The sequence below is a fragment of the Apis florea genome, unplaced genomic scaffold, assembly GCF_048593485.1.
Source record: "Apis florea isolate Af1SG1 unplaced genomic scaffold, ASM4859348v1 contig_3496_pilon, whole genome shotgun sequence".
NCBI lineage: Eukaryota > Metazoa > Arthropoda > Insecta > Hymenoptera > Apidae > Apis > Apis florea.
The window spans coordinates 529,351-549,993 of NW_028256773.1; the positions used below are offsets into that span (position 1 = coordinate 529,351).

Consider the following 20,643-nt stretch of genomic DNA (forward strand, 5'->3'; position numbering starts at 1 on the left):
TTGCAGCCAATATTATTACTTACACAGAATTGCATTTCTAAACATAAAATATATTACGCATGCGCCGCTAATTTAAATAAATATAATAGTAAATATTAAATTATATATAAATATGTATTATTATAACAAATTTTTATATTTTCTTTATTTACAATAATTAACATAATAAGATTCATTATTTAGAAAAATATTTGTTAACTTTCTACAAATATATACTTTATGTGATAGAAAGAAACTTCTGTTTATACTAATTGCTGAATAATCGCATGTTTTGATGTTCGATACACAGAGAGCTATATAAGAGCGTTGCTTGGCAGCAGTCTCTAGTCGAAGCCGATCAGTGACAAGTGAAGGATGTATTTAACTTTGTGTTATAAAAATAATCAAATACGCAAGAAATTATTTAAGTACGTTTTTATTTGTGATTATATATTTATACATATAACAAAATTTTGTGTGTGATATAATTTTAGATTTAAAATAATAAAAAAAATATATATATATATATTAGCATAAATAAAATTCTTTACACCTTTTTAGTTGTTGAATGTTACAGTGAATAAGTATTTAAATATCGAATAAATTGGAAAAAAAATTTTTATATGTTATTATGCATGCTTGTTATATTGTCATAAACGTCACTCATGTTTTAAACAAAGAAATTTTTATTATTCCATGAATATTATTATATATATTTTAATTGTATTTTATAAAATATTGGTTTTAATAAAATGTCAGCAATAATATATACAATATATATTATTGTTTATATAGATTCATAACAATAAACACACAAATAACATATATATAAAATTATAGACAATAAATTAAAAGTTTAAAAATGTAGACATATTATCCGTAACAAAAAAAGAAAAAATATTTTTATATTATATTTATATATTCTATATCTTAAAGAAATTTTTATGGCTTTTAAAACTTTTAAAATCACAAAAAATAATAAAATATTAATATCATTTTTCTTAATAAAGGTAGTTACATTATATATTTATAAATTCCATTTAGTTGGACGAACTTTCTTGTATCTACCTAATAATATAGAAAAGTATAAATATAATTTCATTTATTACATCAATTTCATAAATTTTGATAAATTCATTTTTATATAAGTAATGATAAGAAATAATTGAAAATGTTACTTAAAACTTCATTTACAAAAATATAACTTTTACATAGTTTTACATTTTTATGTTTTACATTAAACATTTTGCAAATATGCAATTTTATTATTTCTCTTCAATATAATGTTATCATTTCATTTCTCTTACTTGATAGTAAACTATTAGATTTTACACTAGACACGTCACTAAATCATATAAATAGGTGAACCATATCCTCGATCAGATTTCGCATCGTGTGTTAGGGATCGGCTGCAGCAGCTAGGTACATACCGCTCAAAGAGTGGCCAGGGCCAACGCGTAAGATCGCGCAGACGATGTGACAACGTTGCACGGTCGATATGCTCTTTCAGGCAAAGTGCCAAGATTGGTAAACGCACGCGGGGGTATATAGTCGCGGTTTCAGGTGCCCTTCCCTCCTCTAACGCCCGCGTTTCATCCCCACTGCTACTTCTGGAACTTACCCGTGGGATTCTGCGTAATAGTGGGGGGTCAAATGATAAAGGTGGGGGAACTGAAGCTGCGCAGAACGTTGTCAGACGTACGTCGTTGTTTGTGCCTCTGCGCAGCTCTTACATACATATACCCGACAGCCTCCTATGTACTACATATGTATTATACTTATTATTTTAATCATGATTTACGGCTGCAACGTTGCCGGTTCTCGTTGCAGGCACGCCCACTTTGTCTCTCTTTTTTCACTTTTCAGTCATATATATATTAATACATAGATATATGTGGGGAAAAAGCAACATCGCTTGATCGATACTTCAAGAAACATATAACAAAAAAATGTACAAAACGCATCTATCATTATTGTATAAATATAATAAGTATATATTTTGTAAATAAACATATTCTTGAAATATTTTGAATTTTATATATATAAATAATTTAAAAAAAATATTTAAGAAAACATTAATTACATAAATATTAAAATAATACTGATTTCTTTTTTTATTTAAAATATTTTTTTTTTATCAAAATTTATCATCAATATGATTTTGACAATGCAACGTTGCCATTGCAAAATGGCTGACGCGGCCTTGATTAGTCAATTTCTTCCTTGGTATACGCTGGGCCAGTCGTTTTGGCAACACTGGAAGATCGTAGCTATTTATAGTAGCTCTCTATTGGTGCTGTTGCTATGCCAAATGATACAAGTTCGCGGGGAGGGGAGAATGGAAAATGGAGGGGGAAGAGATTAGTAAAGAACAATATGGCGTTAAACCGGATGTGTTCTCTACAAATCTATCCATTCTCTTTGTTATAATTGCACGATTCTTTCTTTGTCTATCTAATATTTACCATCTTCCAATTATAATTTCCTTTTTGTTTTTAATAATAATGTATTTCTTTTTACATTCAATTTCTGCATTCAATTATGAAATCATAAGATCAAACATTACGTAACATAATGAAATATCATGTACACAAACACAATTAAATGAAATATGCTTGCTTTAATCATGATAAGGCATATGATGAGATCATATACTTTATATATGTTTCATGACAAAAAAAATAAAAATGAATTTAAAAAATGAATATTTTATAGTAATATTAAAAAAAAAACAATCAAAATATGCTCTATCATTTTTGTAAATATAATTTTTTGCGCAACTCGGTAGAATTGCATATGGCGCCGTGCACTTGTAGCAGCTGACAAGCATCCTAGTGTGTGTTTCCATAGTACACAAGCACGCATGCGACTTGCACGAAGTCGTCACCTCGGGAATGCTCGGCAAACTTCGTGAAACGGCCTCTTTGTTACATCATTCTTTAGCTCTTATATAGTACATAGGGGCGGGTACATTATATACTACGTTTGCACATATTTCCCTCCCAGCTCTCGCTCGCGTATATACAGTATATAGTTGCCTTTGCATATATGTGCCGGCGGAGCAAACGGGCGGGCGGTCGGAGGAGTGAGCTGGGCTCCGCGTTACACGAGGCGTAGAAATGTGACTCAACTTGAACGGACGCTAGAGTATGTAATGTATACATATTTTATCACATATAATTTCATAAATTAATAAAGCAAATATCAATAGAACTATTTCGAATAAAATTATTATAATTTTATTAAATTAAAATTTTTAATCAACTAAATAATGTATATTCAAAAGAAGAAAAAATATATATTTTTTATTTATTATTTATTATATACAAATGTTTCATAAAAAAACTTTTAATAAAATAAATATTATACCCACCCAAATGTTTTAAAAGAAACAAAATTCATTAAATTAGAATTTGCTTATATTTTTGTCATTTTCAAAAGTTAAAAAAGATGAAGACTTTAAAAAAATATTTTTTTAATCTAATTTTTGCGTCCAATAATAATAACACAATAATAATAATAATAATAATAATAATAATAATATTTACATTTTATAATGTAATTTGTGAATGTTAATAAATTTTTAATTATTTTAAAAAAATATAATCTCAGATAAATAATCGCTATATATCTATAATTGATTAACTTTCAGTATTTCTCCATTATTTTTTATCTAATAAATAATAAATTTAGATAATAAAATTATATATAAGAATCGCTAATTATGCCATGCTATAAACAATTTTTATAATTTTTCTATTTAAGGTTAGAATATAAAATATAATTTAATTTAGAGTTCCTATAAAATTCTAACCTTAAATTATTAGAAAAATTGTAATTAAATCATTATCATAGAAAAATTGTTATAAAATAAGATTAATTAAATAGGTTAAGAAAAAAACTTATGAACTCAATAATTAGAATATATAATTTTTTTTTTTATTCTAAAATAAAATCGATACGTTTTTCACATAATCTCATACATATGACAAAAAATAATGCTAATCATATAATTTGGCAATATAAAAATGTATTTTTAATATAATTTCTTATGCTAATCTCAATGCAATGTATAAAGCTTAATTAATAGCTAATCTGCAAATAAGTGTACAATCATTATTATTTGATTGTATTTATATTTGTATAAAACATATATATTTGTCCATAAATGATATATTTAACAATATCTTTCGTTAATATAAACAACTTTTTAACAATAGATGATATGCCTCAAGTTTCTCATAATATTTTATCTTTATGAAAGTTATATGGTTCTTTAATTTAAGTATTCATTATACAGTTTCTTTACAAAAAAAAAAAAATATCTACGATATTACCAGGATCATCTTACCATTTGCTTTAAATAAACCGTGACGTCATCCTCTGCAAGCACACGCGGATAAAATGAAATGTGAATTAACATCCTTTTATTGATCATATATTGAAATGTATTGTAAATAAGTTTTATCATTAACAATTTATTGTGCTTGTTAATATTAAATAGCTATAATCAATATATGTATATGTATATTTGCCGGAATATTTTTGCAAATATCAAGCATCATGTATTATTAAATATTTCTTACTTAATTTCATACATTTAATATACAAATGTTGTAATACAGTAAATACAGTAAACAACAATTTAAAAATAGTAAATTTCTTTCTCTATATTTGTTGTTATATATTATAATATTTTAATAATATCTAAAATTAAATTAGATATTATAATAAGATATATAATATCAAAATATAATTTAAAAATGAATTAAAAAATATATATCCACTTGCACATATACAAACCTTAGATAAAGTAGATTATATTGGAATTAATAAACGTAAAATATTTTACATAATTCAATAGATTATATATAATATACGTAATGTTTATAAATATTTAAAAAATGATTAAAAAATTTAAAAACTTAAAAAAAAGCAAAAAAAATTAATCAATTTTATTATACCATAAAAAATGTAATGGCAAAAAATCGCTAAAAAGTAATATGTCAAGTTTTGAGAAGATAGAATGTCTATTTAGATTCCACGTGTCGTTGTAGCAACGGTATATTGTCAACATGAAAGATGTATGTGTATATGTTCAGATGTTGACAGGTAGTCGTATTGAGGAACCACGTTTCGCCGGGTCTGCACGAGGCGCAGCTCGTAGAAAACAGAAAGCACGATGTGTACCTTCTAGGCACTGGGCACTGGTATAACATAGCGAGGGTAACGTGATTGGACGTGGTAGGAAATCAAGTGAGGAAACAACGAAAGATAAAAAGGGATAGAAAGAGAACCTAACGAAAGAGGAATACAGATAATAGGAAGAGAAAAAGAGATGGAGTATATAGAAGAGAGGGGGAAATGATACGCGCGAGTCTGCTGTCGCCGCCACCGCGACCGCCGCCGCCACCCATAACCTCAAAACTTACCTCTGTTGACTCGGGCTTCGACGATTTGTACGTCTTCGTCGACACTCCTGTCGGTCATCTTCTTCTTCTTCTTCTCGTTAACCTGAATGTCCATGCACATAATTCCACAACACAAAACAACACTTCCGCCACACGGTCACGCTACCCCTACGTTCCCGTGACATTTACATTAAACTGTATGTGCGCGCGCGCAAAATTCACACTTACGGGGGAAAGCGAAAGGGTCGTCGCACGAGGGCGCCGCGAAATGCGCCTTGCGTTAGAAATCTATTTCGTGTCTATACTTGACAATAAAGATATACGACAATGTACACAGATAATCTTAAACAGATCGTATAGAACTGTTGTCGATTGCTCGTTTTATACGTACACGCAATTCTCTCGCGGCCCGCGTTTTCTGCTGTTTTGTGCGGAGGTGAACCGAGAGGCCGACCGGGTTCTGTCCAGATTTGAATGTGGTACACGTTGCCAGTTCTTTCTCGTACCCCCCTTCGTCCCCCTCCCACTCGTCCTTATGTACTTAACGGTTGCGACGTTGCCGCACATCCGGTACCAATAGTTAGGTAGTGGGGGAAGAGAATTTTGCAAAGGAGTGGGGGATGTACATAAGTACCTGACAACGCCATAGTGGGGACTTTAATGGGGAGGGGGTGAGCAGGGGGTATGTACATAGAGAAGGGGGCGGGGGTTGTTGCTCGGGAATGGGAATTTCCATGACGCTTCAGGGCAACAGCGACCGTTAGCTAGGTCACGTGGTTTTACCGGAAGTCGTAAGGGCGACGCGCCATGATATGTGCGCCCTCTTTTTCCGTTTCAAATTTTAGTGTTTCCGGAAAATATTTTTTTTTTTTAATGAAATTATCTTTGTTACAAAATATCACATTGTATTTTACATTTATTTTTTTATTCGGACATTTGTTATTTTTATTTGTAAATAGATTTACAACTGTTTCCTTTGAAATGTCAAGGACGAACTAGCGTGACATGAAATGTAACTATATACATCATTCATATTAGAAGCAATGTAAAGAAAACATAACAAGAATAAGAATAATATAAATAGTTTATGTAATGTTATTTTGTTGAAAACTATAAAAATTACAATTTAAGTAAAAAATTTTTGAAATAAATGTTTAAAAAAAAATGTAAATATTTTTAGAATTTTATAGAACTACATCCTTAAATGAATTTTTTGTAGTTTGGTGCAGTAAATAGATATGTAGAAAGATATATACAAATTCCAATCTAAAGTTTTTTTAATAAAACACATTTTTAACATCATGAAAAAAAAATCATATTTAATATATATAGTTATTATTTATTTATATAAATTATAGTAAAAAATATTATAGAAATAAATTTATCAAGAAAAATTTAATTAATAATACGAAAATGTTTCTCTTTCATTGTTCTTTTTTTTGTTTGATTGGTTAGAAGCTTAATAGAAGATTAGACTTAATAATTATTTCATGGAATATCTTTTTAGTTTTTTCAATATCTTTTTAAAAAAAGATTTTAATAAATATAAATACATTGTAATTGTATATAGATAATATTGCTAAAGAATACTATTTATATTAAAAATTAGATATAAAATTGTTTATTTTTTCATTTATAAATAAATGACAACATTATACATATATTAAATTGCCTGAATATATTATATAACATAGCATTTGTATTTATTTCACAAAAATTTAAGGGTTATTAATATAAATAACTAATATTCTATATTAAAATTTGAATTACTGAATTATGCATTGCTCTGTTGCATCAGAACCACGTTGCGCGGACTCTTCAATATCTTTAGTAACTAAAAGTCCTTTGGTACTTTCGGCTTCTTTCATCCAAAATTGTACCTATCAATTAGTATAACATTATAAAATACATATGAATATGTTTTATATATATATTTGCAAATATAATAAAATGTAATAAAAGTACAAATAAATGTTACAAATATTCATAAAGTTTAATTACGATATTACATCGAATTATTTGTTTCGCAATATTAATATCAGTCAGTTATTATGAAAAATATTATTTTAAAAGATTTAATATAATTTAATGTACTAAAATAAAAATGAGTATTTAAATAAAAGTATAAAATATTTGCAAAAAAAATTTCTTTATACAAAAAAAATTATACAAATTATTTAATAATAATATTTATTAAGAAAAAAAATAAATTAGATATATATTTAAATAAATACTGTAATTAAAGTTATTATCTTTATATATCATGAAACATCAAATCTATCTAATAATTATTTGTCATTTAATAAAAAGAAATATACGATCATTAATTATCATCAATTCGAAACATACATAAAATATATATAAAAATTTGTTTCAATAAAAATGATATACAGTTCTGTCAATCATAATAATCATTAAATAATAAAAAAGTACATAAGATTGATTTGTATAATGATTAAACGAAATAAAAATAATCAAAATAAATTAATGAAAAAAATTTTTTTTTAAAATAAATATATTTAAATAATTATCATGCAAATTAGTAATAAAATGAATAATTCTATGAGTTTATTTTTCAAAATGTAAATATTATAATATATATATTAATATATTATATAATATATATAATATATATAATATATATATATATATATATATATATATTATATATTATATGTAAATATAAAAAATTATTAAATTATAAATATAAATAAACATATAAAATAATCGATTATTATTAAAAAAATTTCAATAGAATTTCGAATATAATATACATAATTTCATATATTTATATTTCAATTTATTATTTTAATTTGTTTATTTTTTTCATTATTTCATATATTATAAATCTTTGATCAATTGACTTATCAATATTATTAAAAATATTTAGTGATTTAATTCAGAAATGAACTATAATCAAATTATTACTCTAAAATAAGATAATGGAAAAAAAAATAAAGTAAGATATTAAATAATTATTTAAATAACGATATTAAATAGTTAAGAACTGAAAATAAAAAATTATTAGTTAAATAATAAATTTATTTTTATATTAAATAGTTCGACATTGAATTGCCATATTTAAAACACTAAAAACATATTATTATACTATTCTTAATATGATCTATATTAAGTAAGCTATAAAAATAGTTGATTGTTTTATTATTTTGTTGTTTTTTCTTAAATCAAAATATATTATATAAAATATATTTGATAAAAAAAATATATTTAAATATATTTTATATATTTACGTAAAAAAAATGAAAAGTTAAAAAATGTAAATAATAAATATTTTTACAAATCTATATATTAATTTAATGCATAAAGATAAATTTTTCTAACACTTAACTTGAAAATCGATTTAAAAAATGAATATTAATTAATTACCTGTTTATGTAATAGATCTCTCCTCCGACCTGCTGGTTCTTTTCCTAACAGGGGTACCAATATCTGTAGACACGATTGAAATTTTTCTAATGCAAGTGCATAATTTCCTTCTGCAAGATATAATTCAGCAATTTCTCCTATTTCAAATGCATCCATCATACCAACTGTACTTTTGCTAAGCATTCCTATTGATAAATAAATATAATAATAATTCATTAACAAAAATTTTTTTAAGCTTAAAATCACAATTAAATATGTTTATCTATTATAAGAAATAATCATAAAATAATATTTCACATTACTTATATGTTTATATGAATTAACAGAAGAGTTAGAACAATTTCACAATTTGTTCTTGACGCATAAGTAGTATCAAGTAGTAGTATCTAGTAGTAGTAAGACACGGATTCTATTCTATTTATCTTCTTCTTTGATTATATTTATTTTTATTTTATTGAAATTCTTCCTAATTAGAATTCTATAATGACGTATAATTACATTATATTTTTAATGAATTTTATATTTTCTAATATTTATATAAGAATTTTTTAATTATGATTAATTATAATATAATTACAATTTTTATCTATTCTTATATTTTATTCTGAATATAATTTATGTTAAATAATTTAATTAATTTTTTAATTTAATATAATAATTTTTTTTTAAAAAAGAAATATTATTTTATGAATTCTCCTATACAAATTAAAGAATCAAAAAATATTATAATACTATAATAATGAAATAATACTTTATTAAAATAATTGCAGTATTATAAAAATTTTAATACAAACGCAGCTCATGATATGCGGATGATGATCTTTCATTTAAAGATGATATTTTTTGAATAGACGAAGAGCTTCCTTTATGATGCACATATTTACATTTATCTTTATCATCAATATTATCTATACACGACGTTTTCAATATTTCTGCTCTTTTAATGTAATCATTTATACGTAATCTTAAGCTTTCTTTTCGTTTTAAATCAGTCTCATCTAATAATACACGATTAAAAGATAAATAATTATAAATAAATTATATCACATTTATTTATAACATTTTATTTATATTATTTATAATACTTCTTACTTGTAACAATAGGTATAAAATATCTAAGAGCTTCACAGTATAAATGAAATGCTTCTTTTAAATTTTTCTCTGCATCCATTTTCACAGCATTCTGAACTAACTCTATCGCCTTATCATAATTTTCCTTTGTTGGCGCGTGAGCCAAATCCAGAAAATCATGACCGAAAAATTCATCGAACGTTATTCTCTTGTCAGGATCATGCTTCAATAAGGACATCAATAAATCCTTGCATTCATATGACACGTGCGAACCTTTCGGTAACTATGGTTTCATGATATCAAATCACAATTAAGAGAAAGAAATAAATAATTTTCAAGTACAAAGAAACTTTGAATAGTAATTGAATAAAAAGAATACAAAAAAAAAATTTATAAAAAGAATTAAGAAATCAAAAATAAAATTAGATAATTTTAAAAAAAATTTATTAATATATTTATTAATAAAAGTACTATTGTGACATAAAAAATAATTTTTTTAAAGAAACTGTTTTTTTTTTAATTTTCCTTTTCACTCTTAATTATTATAATATGTATTATAAATAATTTTTTATAATACTTTTTTAAAAATTATTTAATTTTTTAAATTATTGCAAAATATACCAATTAGTAAATCAATGAAATGAAATATATCTAATATTTTCCTTTAATTAATTCATCTTTTACATATATATATAATATATATACAAATTATAATAAAAATTTTTAACTTTATATTTGCTATATCTTCATGTTATATCTTTAAAATTGGTATTTCGATAGATATATAGATATATTATCATCTTGCATTTGAACAAAAGATAACGTAATTAAGATAACGTAATTATAAATAATTATATAACTACAATTAAATATATATTTTATAAATTATAACATTTTTTTATATCATTAAACTATATATAATTTGTGTATATATTTTATAGTTACGTTGTAAAGAATTTAACAAAAAAGCTATAAGATTAGAAGTTCTAAATAAAAAATATAATCATCTAATAAAAAAATTTAATAAAAATTAATCATTCGCAATGTCGAGATTTGAATACTCTTTGATTATAAAAAATAAATCATTTTGAATAATTCGAAAATATTTGCTTTAAGTATTATTTTTTCTCAAATAATTCCTTTTTTTCTAAGTATATTTATATTCCATAATTGAAAGGACATATTTCTTTAAAATGTTACCAATTGATTATAATAATTATCTATCTGAAATCTTATTATATTCCATTTTTATGGACTGAAGATTTTATTGAAATACTATTTATTGATTATTAGTGATTTTTAAAACTTCGAAGATAGGTATAATAACGATTATTTGTAATAGTCATATAATTTTATTCGTATTTCTTATTCTATGCTTACTTTTATATTATTGTTTATAAAATAAATAAATTATAATGTCTTTCCTTTTTTGTTTCCTTTCCTTGTTTGTTTAAAATAATAAATGATAAATATTCAAAGATTAATATTTTTTTAAATACAATTAGAAGATGATTTATAATTATTACACTTTATATTGAATTATATTAAATATTTACATGAATTTCTTTTTATAGAAAAAAGATAGTATAAAGAACTTATTATTATATTTATCATTATTATATATTATTGTATTTATTATATTTTTTTATTATACAAATAATTAAATCAAAAAATTTTTAAGCAAGTTATTCATGAGAATCAACTAAACTTACAACTTTTTTGTCTATTTGTAAACATGTAAAGAGATAACATTAAAATAAATAATCTATTTATTCAGATAAAAATAACATAACGAAAACAATTAAAAAACGGAAGATGAAAATAAGTAGAAATATAATATGGTATAAATATGAAAGCAAAATACTTTACTTTTTCGATTTATTTATTCAATATATAAAAGAGATTAACGATGTAATCACCTCTATAGATCGACAATCCTTGATCTTTTCAATTAATTCTTGAAAACTACCACTAGAATATGGAGCTTTACCAAAAAGACATTCGTACATGATCACTCCGACGCTCCATAAATCAACGCGAGCATCGTACTTGCGCTTAAACAAAATTTCTGGTGCCATGTAAAGTGGGGAACCACGAATCGCAAATTTTTGCTCTGAATTTGAAAGATACTGAGCGAAACCAAAATCTAAAATAAAAGATATCGTGAAATAAAAATTGTCGAGTATTTTAAGTAAATAAAGAAATTTGAATAAATTAAAAAAAAAAATCCGAAATATAAAACGAACCTCCAACTTTTAATGTTAATTGCGGTTTTCTCATTAGTAATAAGTTTTGTGGTTTTAAGTCCATATGGGAAACATTATTATTGCGTAGATATCTCAAAGCAAGTGCGAGTTGTTGCAAAAATTTACGGCAAATTTGTTCGGGTAGTTTATGTCTCTTCTTTATAAAACTTGATAAGTCACCGCCATCACAGTATTCCATTACGATGTATATGTGCCTGCATTATGCTGAACGATAGATATGTTTTGGTACATGTTCAAAATAATTGGAGGAAATCTTAATCCCCTAATTGTTTTGAACAATAATTTCGAATAATTTATTATTGAATTTAATAATAATTATGAGTGATCATTAAAAAAATTGAATGACAAACATTGGAATTGTTTACTAATATTTATAAAATGTTAAAGATTGAATAAAAAATTCCTGAATTGTTAAAACTCGTTTTTATCAAATCAATCGAAGAATAAAAATATTAATAATAAATTGATAATTTATTATTTTTCATATTAAATATTATTATAAATAAAGCTTAATCCTGTAATATCTTTTATATCATAAATAAGTATGATAATTTTGGTATTCATAGTCTTTTTTTACAATGGAATTGACATTTAACGAACTAACCCTTCATCCCAAAAAAAATCCCTCATTTCGACGATATTTTCATGACGCAATATTTTTAAGAGATAGATCTCTGTGACGATGTTATCAATAGCTGATTTGGAGAGCGATGATTTGTCTACACGTTTGATTGCGACTATCTCTCGGCATCCATCCTATAAACGACCAACAATAGCATAGCATTAGACTCGCCTTGAGATGAGACTGTTTTCAAGTATCAACGTGACTATCTTTTTCTGGCTACTTCTCAATTCTACATTAATACATTTGACACAATTCAAATTCAGTCATTGAATTATATTAAAATAAGTTACACTTGAATTAATGATCTGTTAAATAACGTTACATTTTCTCCCTGAATACGAGTACAAAGATTAGTGTTCGAGTACAAATATGCGGTTTCAATTATATTAGTGATGTAAATAATAATTTTTTTAAAATTCTAAAATTTATTAATTAATTAAAATAGATAGAGAATATTCTTGTTTCTCTTTATTATCTTTCTTTGTTCTTTTTTTTATTAAAAAATAGATATATCATAAAAAATATAAAAAGCATAAAAAAGTGTGAATAATTGAAATTACTTTTATTTTATTAAAATTAAATACAAAATTAAAATTCATACATATTATATAAATAAGGTGCATATTAAATTGTATGTGTATTAAATATATTTTTATATTTTTTCTTTTATATATATATATATATAAACAACTTAAATATATTAACATTGTGATTGATTTTAGAAAAAATTAATCTTTTCTAAGATTAATTTCAGGTAAATTCATTAAATTTTTTGCTCTCTTTATGTCATGATTTTAAGTGCTAATTGTATGCCATATACTAAAATTTCACGATAATTAATTAATTAACTTTTTATTAAATTTAAATTAATTAAAATCTATCAAAAATTAAATTCTAATACATAATCAGCAGAAACAAATGATTAAAAGTTATAAAATTCACAAAAATATTAAAAATCTTGCAATATATCACAATATTTTACTATTTATTTAGAAAAAAACATGTATTAATATGTATACATAACATATAATTATCTATATAATAAATATCTGTAATGTTATAAAATCACTAGATATATAAATAAGAAAATATATGATGTTATATATATCTTTTATCTTAAAAGATAAATTTATTAATTTTAAAAAATAATGTTAACTTTTTAATATAATAATATATAATAATATATTTATTAATAATAAATATAATATATAATATAATAAAAATATTTTTAATCAGAAATAACAGCAATTTATAATTTCATATATATTAATAGAAGAATTAACAGAAAATTAATAAAAGAAAAAAATAAGAAATAAAAAAACTATACATATTTTAAATTACAGTGAATATATGCAAATTATGGTACCTGTTAACCTAGTTACGACACTGTTATCATATGATTTGTATATATTCCCACCACTCATTAGTATACATACCTTTTTAAACGCTTTATAGACAGTCGCATAACTTCCTGAGCCGATTTTTTCTAACAAAGAATAATCACTGACACTGGGTAAATTCATTTTACCCGTTAATTATATAATTCAGTTCGACATTTATCCCGAATATCACAACACTTGGGGTTAACTTGACAGAATACTGTGAACTTCTTCACTTATCGTTCGTGGAAACATTGGCGTAGTATAACTTAAAATTTTAAATCTATTAAACTGAAATCAATTTTATATTAACTCGTTTTTACGAATATATAAAAGATACGAAATTTAATAAATCGTATGTAATTATTTTATATAATAAATATATTATATTCAATTAGAAATTAGAAATTTAAATATAATTTTTTTATTACTTTTAATAATTCTTATACAATAAATAGATTATATTTTGAATATTTTAAAATTATATGCATATAGTTTTGTATAAAGTTTATTTGTGTTAGTCTTTCTGAATTAATTACTTATTTTTGCATGTCAAATTAAAAGAAATTGCATTAAGAAATAATTTTGATTTGAAGTATTTTTTTGAAAATAGATTTTAAAATTATAAATAATTATTATAAAATTATATATAATTTGTAATGTTGATTTTTAATTTACTAAAAAAATTAGCACTTTTTATTATAATTAGTAATTTTTTAATATAATAAAAATCTAAAAGTACTTCTTTTTATATAGAGACGCCCATGTGTGTCAGCTGTGCATCACATAAAGAGCTTACTTCATGTAGTTGACTAAAGTCAGTAAAACGACACTTGGCGACGAGACATTTCGTTGTCGCGTCCCTCTTAGATTTTCAGTTTCTCGGATAGTATTGCGTGAAATTTTGTGTCTATTCTTGTCCATCAATCAACTAACCTTAAGTTTCAACAGCGAGCGCAAAAAAAAATAACAACGTATTTGATTCGATTGTAGAAGAAAAAGTCATCACACGTACTGCTATGGACGTGACAGCAGTATTCGAGCTATAAGCTCGTCTCTTCTTTCATGGCAAGCGGTGCATTTTAGATTAATTTATGGTTTTACCCGATTAGCCTACTGATTTGGTGATTTGTCAAGTGCAATGGCTGAAAAGATTATCGTGCATGGTAATACATCTTGTAAATTTGTGATGTGTTTGAAAATTGATAAATATTTAGCAATCGCGTAAAGTGTATTTGGTGTTTCGTGTTCATTAAAATTGTTAATTGGAGTCTAATGTTACTAGTTTTCTTATATTAAACGAAATCGAAACGATATCAAAATAAATTTTCCTTAATTAGTTTTCTAATATTCTTAGAAAAAGTATAATTATTCAATTATATTCATTAAATACACGGTGATATCATATGGAACAGTCTTCTATGTAACTTTTCATTTTTATAAATTCTTAATAAGTTATCAGAAATGGAATATTCTGTTCGTCACAAAATATGAACAAGGTATTTCATGATTTTATTTATTAATATAATCACTTATATATATTTTCTTAAATATTATTAATTATTAGAAAAAATTAAGATATTTCTGTGGAAATAAAAAGTCGTTATTATTAATAAAGATTAAGTCTGAGATGTTGAAGATCCCAAGTTTTTTTTTAATTTGATATAAAATTTTTGTCAAAATAAAATTATACTTTAGCAAATATTTACGTTAAATTAATTTGATTTTATTATTATATATATAATTGTGTTAATTAATTAAAAACTATTTTAATTAATTATAATATAAAGCATAAAATTTTTATATATAAAATTAATGGGTTCTGAAACGAAGCATTAATAGAAACCAAAGAACAATATGAAATATCAATTCAATAAACACAGGATGCTATTGGATAAAATGTATATAGAAGTCTTCTGATTGGCTAACAACACGGTAGCTCATTCATCCTTTCTCCGTGAAAATAGTATTCAGTATATCAGTTGCCGGAGTTCAACTCGGATGTTTTGGCAGCTGATTTTATTTCTTGCTTACGTCGATGGTAAAAATATTTTGAAGTTTTAACTATTCATGCTATTTGGGGAATCGCTTAGTGTCGTGAATGAAATTTTGTGAAATACTATTGATAGTAAGTAAATAGAAATGTATAATAAAGTTTCTTGCTTTATTCGGGAAGTAGCGAACGATGACGTCATGTGTTGAGCATAAGCTGTTTTCACCTTGTTCCGCTACAACAGTATTTCGCGGGTGCAGGTGTAATTCATTTCTTTTCCTATTGAAATTATATCGAAATTTATTGAGTATCAAAACAAAAAAAAAAATATTCGCATTGATCTCTTATTTCTTTCATAATTCTTAGGCACATATGAAGACTACATAAAAAAAAAATGTGTCAGTGTACTGTTTTTACCTAATTATGATATTTGTGAAATAATTTGATTGTTTTTGATACATGTATATAATGTAATTGAAAAAATCAAATATATAAATCAATCAGAGGACGTTTAAGAAAATTTATAGTATTAGATATAATACTTATATTCTTTGATTGTTTTTTTATACAGGTGCAAAATATATAAAATAAACGGATATATATTAGTGTTTTGATTACTTAATAAACTAAAAGATTTACAATGGATTCTGAAGAGGAAACATATGATGATGTTGATTCTGGCAATGAATCTAGTGGAGATGATGTAGATTTTGCAATGGAAATTGAAGCTGGAAATCCAAGAGAACGATCAACAGATGTTGATGATTATCCTTTTGAAGTTTTATCAACAGAAGAAATAGTGCAACATATGGTTGATTCTATTAAGGAAGTTAATACAGTTGTAGAAGTATGTTGAAAAACATTTTGTTTTAAAAAATAATCTAATCATTTAATTAAAGTATAAAAATATATATCCATATATATAATTCATATATTTTTCTTTAATTTAAACAAAGAAAATAATTATTATAATTATTAAAACATTATATTATTTAATTATAGATACCAGCTACAACTACACGTATTTTATTAAATCATTTTAAGTGGGATAAAGAAAAATTAATGGAACGCTTTTATGATGGTGATCAGGAAAAATTATTTGCTGAAGCACGAGTTGTTAATCCATTTAGGAAGGGTCCATTAATAAATAGAAATCAATCTTCTCAAAGCTCATTGGTAAATAAGATTTTATACTATTTAGCCAAAAAAATTATATAAAAAATAAATGATTTAGATATATATTAACAATATATATAAAATTTTTAGTCCAGAAGAACTTCAACAAATGGTACTGAAGAATGTGGAATTTGTTTTACGATTCAACCATCTGCAGTATGTATATAAATACACATATTATATAAATACTATCATATGAAATAACAATACAATTAAATTATGATTTAAAAATATTTTTTCATGTTATTTAAAATAATTAAAAAAAATTTAGATGATGACTGGACTTGAATGTGGACATCGTTTTTGTACTGGCTGTTGGGGAGAATATCTTACAACAAAAATTATGGAAGAAGGAGTTGGTCAAACAATTGCATGTGCAGCACATGCTTGTGACATTTTAGTTGATGATGCCAGTGTTATGCGTCTTGTAAAAGACTCTAAAGTGAAACTGAAGTATCAACATTTAATAACAAATAGTTTTGTTGAAGTAAATATTATTTTGTCTGTTTTTATTTTATTATAGATTATATATTAATATTATTTATTATTTTATTTTACAGTGTAATAGGTTATTGAGGTGGTGTCCATCTCCAGATTGTAATAATGCTATAAAAGTACAGTATGTAGAAGCAAGACCAGTAACTTGTAAATGTGGGCATACATTCTGTTTCCATTGTGGAGAAAATTGGCATGATCCTGTAAAATGTCATTTATTACGTAAATGGATTAAAAAATGTGATGATGATTCTGAAACATCAAATTGGATTGCTGCAAATACAAAAGAATGTCCAAAATGTAATGTCACTATTGAAAAAGATGGTGGATGCAATCATATGGTGTGTAAAAATCAAAATTGTAAAACTGATTTTTGTTGGGTATGTCTTGGGCCTTGGGAACCACATGGTTCTAGTTGGTATAATTGTAATCGTTATGATGAAGAAGAGGCTAAAGCAGCAAGAGATGCTCAAGAAAAATCACGATCTGCATTACAAAGATATCTATTTTATTGCAATAGATATATAAATCATATGCAATCTTTAAAATTCGAAAATAAACTTTATGCAAGTGTGAAAGAAAAAATGGAAGAAATGCAACAGCATAACATGTCATGGATTGAGGTAATAATACTTATAATTAAATTAAAAAATATTAATTATTTATAATCAATTGCAAAACAACATTTTATAAAAAAATTATTTTTAGGTACAATTTTTAAAGAAAGCAGTAGACATTTTGTGTTCCTGTAGACAGACTCTTATGTATACTTATGTTTTTGCTTATTACGTGCGAAAAAATAACCAATCTGTGATTTTCGAGGATAACCAAAAGGATTTAGAAGGTACTACAGAACGTCTCTCTGAATATCTTGAACGAGATATTACAAGCGAAAATCTTGCTGATATTAAACAAAAGGTTCAAGATAAATATAGGTAAGTTATTAATTAATTATTTGTTTTTTTTTCTTATATGTTATAAGTATAATACATTAACATTAAGAATTAAATTTAAAAATATATAAATACTAAATATATATTATTTTTATTTTAAGATATTGCGATAGTCGAAGAAAAGTGCTTTTGGAACATGTACATGAAGGTTACGAAAAAGATTGGTGGGATTACGTCGAATAGAAATCTAAACCAACTTCGTTTTTCGGGCATGCAAGACAAGATTTCTCTCTTGATACTTTTGCCCTACCTGTGATAAATCAAGAAAGCTGACAGGAAATAAAAATAGAGCATGTCACCAAGTGATTTACGTGTTAGATATACTTTAAATGTAATATGATCTGTGGCAGCACATATATCGTTATGAATTTTTAAATTTATTAAAATTGAATCCTATTACCATCAGGCTAAATGTAAAATACTTCCGTATTAATTAATGATAACTAATTTGCGCTTGCTGTGTGCTATTTATCGTTACATGTTTCGATCCTTCATAAACATGCCTTGCAATAATATTTTCAAGTTTCGAATGAATTTTATATATAAACATGTCAGATGATAAATGGTGGTAAAGAAATCGAACAGTGTGTTGCTGTACTAAACAAAAATTTATCAAAAATTTGCTTAATATATTTTAATGCCATAGTATAATGATACATTATACCTTTTCATATTACTATAAGATTCTCTAGAAAAGTATTATTTAGTCTATGGACAAAAACTTTTCAAGAGTTCTATGAATAGTACATGAAAAGGCTAATATAGAACTAGACTACCTTAATCTGTCTTTTATTGTCAGTCCTGTGCACTCGATTTATAAGGGAATAATTGAATATAACAAGATACTGGTGCAGATAATATTCATAACATGTCTTACCATTTTTGCTCTGTTTTGGACAGTAATACGTCCAGGCTATAACTGCCAATCTTTATGAAAAACTGAATTAAAATGATCATGTCGTCAGTATCGTGTGCAATATCTAAATCAAATTATATTTCTTTAGCTCTTACTTTATTTTTCTCTACATATTATTTGAATAAAATCTTTAAATTTTATTCAAAATATTTTATGTATCTGTAAAAAAATTAAAAAGTGAAAATTGTTTTAAAAGTATAAAAATAAAGATATTTAAAATATTAATAAATTAAAACAATATTTTCTTGCTATGTAATTAGTTACTCTAAAGTCAAGCATGCAAAATATTAAAAGGGTCCAATATTCAAAAATTCATAATGTACATTATTTAATTTTGATATATTGAATGATAAGAAATTGAATTTATTAATATTATGTATACTTGAATCATTTTTAAAGATAGAAGATAAATATAGCGAATATGTTTGTTCATTTCTTTGTTTAAAATACAGAAAAAGATCGATTTTTATTTTTTATATAATTGTTGTTTCTTTAAAAATTTATTTCATGTTCAGTGAGAGATATTCTCATAATGCTGACGATATGTTTGATATGTCATTAATCAAATAATTAATGATTAATGATTGTGATATGATGATCACTTGCTGTTATATAAGTGGGGAACGAAATGAGTTCCATTTGTACAGTTATATAGTTATATATTCACACGTAAATGCATAATACATACTTATATAAATAGTTGTAATATCAATATTAGCAAACTTAAAGTAGAAACATTTGAAGTTTTATTAAAAAGAAATTGTTGATTCTTATTATTATTCATGTTAGGTATAAAAATTAAAAAAAAAAAAAAAAAAAGAAAAAAAGAAGAAAAGACAATTGTTTTCTGTACAGTCACAAGATCTGAGTAGAAGTAAGACTATTGTTAGATATATTCATAACAAATTATTTTTGAGTTCATGATTTTGTATTGTATGTTCATGTGATGCATAAAATTATAAACAATAGCGAAAAAATTATCTTTTTTTTT

The 20,643-nt window shown here is 24.3% G+C and overlaps 2 protein-coding genes and 1 pseudogene across 11 annotated transcripts; 1 reads left to right on the forward strand and 2 right to left on the reverse strand.

Annotated features, from left to right (window-relative positions):
• Positions 1 to 322: 322 nt before the first annotated feature.
• On the forward strand, positions 323 to 19,887 carry ari-1 (E3 ubiquitin-protein ligase ariadne-1). 5 transcript variants are annotated; one of them, XM_086913439.1, is made up of 8 exons: positions 323 to 407; positions 16,684 to 16,959; positions 17,115 to 17,288; positions 17,379 to 17,444; positions 17,560 to 17,775; positions 17,849 to 18,406; positions 18,492 to 18,718; positions 18,838 to 19,887. In XM_086913439.1, the coding sequence occupies exons 2-8, from the start codon at positions 16,753 to 16,755 to the stop codon at positions 18,917 to 18,919; spliced, it is 1,530 nt and encodes a 509-aa protein (XP_086769565.1). In that variant the 5' UTR covers positions 323 to 407; positions 16,684 to 16,752; the 3' UTR covers positions 18,920 to 19,887. The 5 variants fall into 5 exon arrangements, with proteins under 5 accessions (XP_086769565.1, XP_012347376.1, XP_012347378.1 ...); XM_012491922.3 differs by lacking the exon at positions 323 to 407 and adding an exon at positions 14,934 to 15,285; XM_012491924.3 differs by lacking the exon at positions 323 to 407 and adding an exon at positions 15,162 to 15,618.
• LOC105736612 (uncharacterized) lies at positions 4,789 to 5,644 on the reverse strand (annotated as a pseudogene).
• On the reverse strand, positions 6,996 to 15,149 carry Aduk (unc-51 like kinase 3 homolog Aduk). 6 transcript variants are annotated; one of them, XM_086913442.1, is made up of 9 exons: positions 14,862 to 15,149; positions 14,177 to 14,410; positions 12,720 to 12,871; positions 12,095 to 12,309; positions 11,768 to 11,994; positions 9,870 to 10,131; positions 9,572 to 9,775; positions 8,778 to 8,962; positions 6,996 to 7,270 (listed from the first exon to the last, which is right to left on the reverse strand). In XM_086913442.1, the coding sequence occupies exons 2-9, from the start codon at positions 14,261 to 14,263 to the stop codon at positions 7,157 to 7,159; spliced, it is 1,446 nt and encodes a 481-aa protein (XP_086769568.1). In that variant the 5' UTR covers positions 14,264 to 14,410; positions 14,862 to 15,149; the 3' UTR covers positions 6,996 to 7,156. The 6 variants fall into 6 exon arrangements, with proteins under 6 accessions (XP_086769568.1, XP_086769570.1, XP_003697543.1 ...); XM_086913444.1 differs by having other exon boundaries at positions 9,870 to 10,071; positions 15,056 to 15,145; XM_003697495.4 differs by having other exon boundaries at positions 15,056 to 15,145.
• Positions 19,888 to 20,643: the final 756 nt, after the last annotated feature.

Bases quoted from the DNA above. Each gene is read 5' to 3' on its own strand.
- Aduk (XM_086913442.1), bottom strand. From the start codon at position 14,263: ATGAATTTACCCAGTGTCAGTGATTATTCTTTGTTAGAAAAAATCGGC. The intron at 11,995-12,094 runs GTTCGTTTTATA...CTTTTATTTTAG, and splicing joins ATTAACATTAAAAGTTGGAG to ATTTTGGTTTCGCTCAGTAT. The intron at 9,776-9,869 runs GTAAGAAGTATT...GTGTATTATTAG, and splicing joins TTTTATACCTATTGTTACAA to ATGAGACTGATTTAAAACGA.
- ari-1 (XM_086913439.1), top strand. From the start codon at position 16,753: ATGGATTCTGAAGAGGAAACATATGATGATGTTGATTCTGGCAATGAA. The intron at 17,289-17,378 runs GTAAATAAGATT...TAAAATTTTTAG, and splicing joins AATCTTCTCAAAGCTCATTG to TCCAGAAGAACTTCAACAAA. The intron at 18,719-18,837 runs GTAAGTTATTAA...TTTTATTTTAAG, and splicing joins AAGGTTCAAGATAAATATAG to ATATTGCGATAGTCGAAGAA.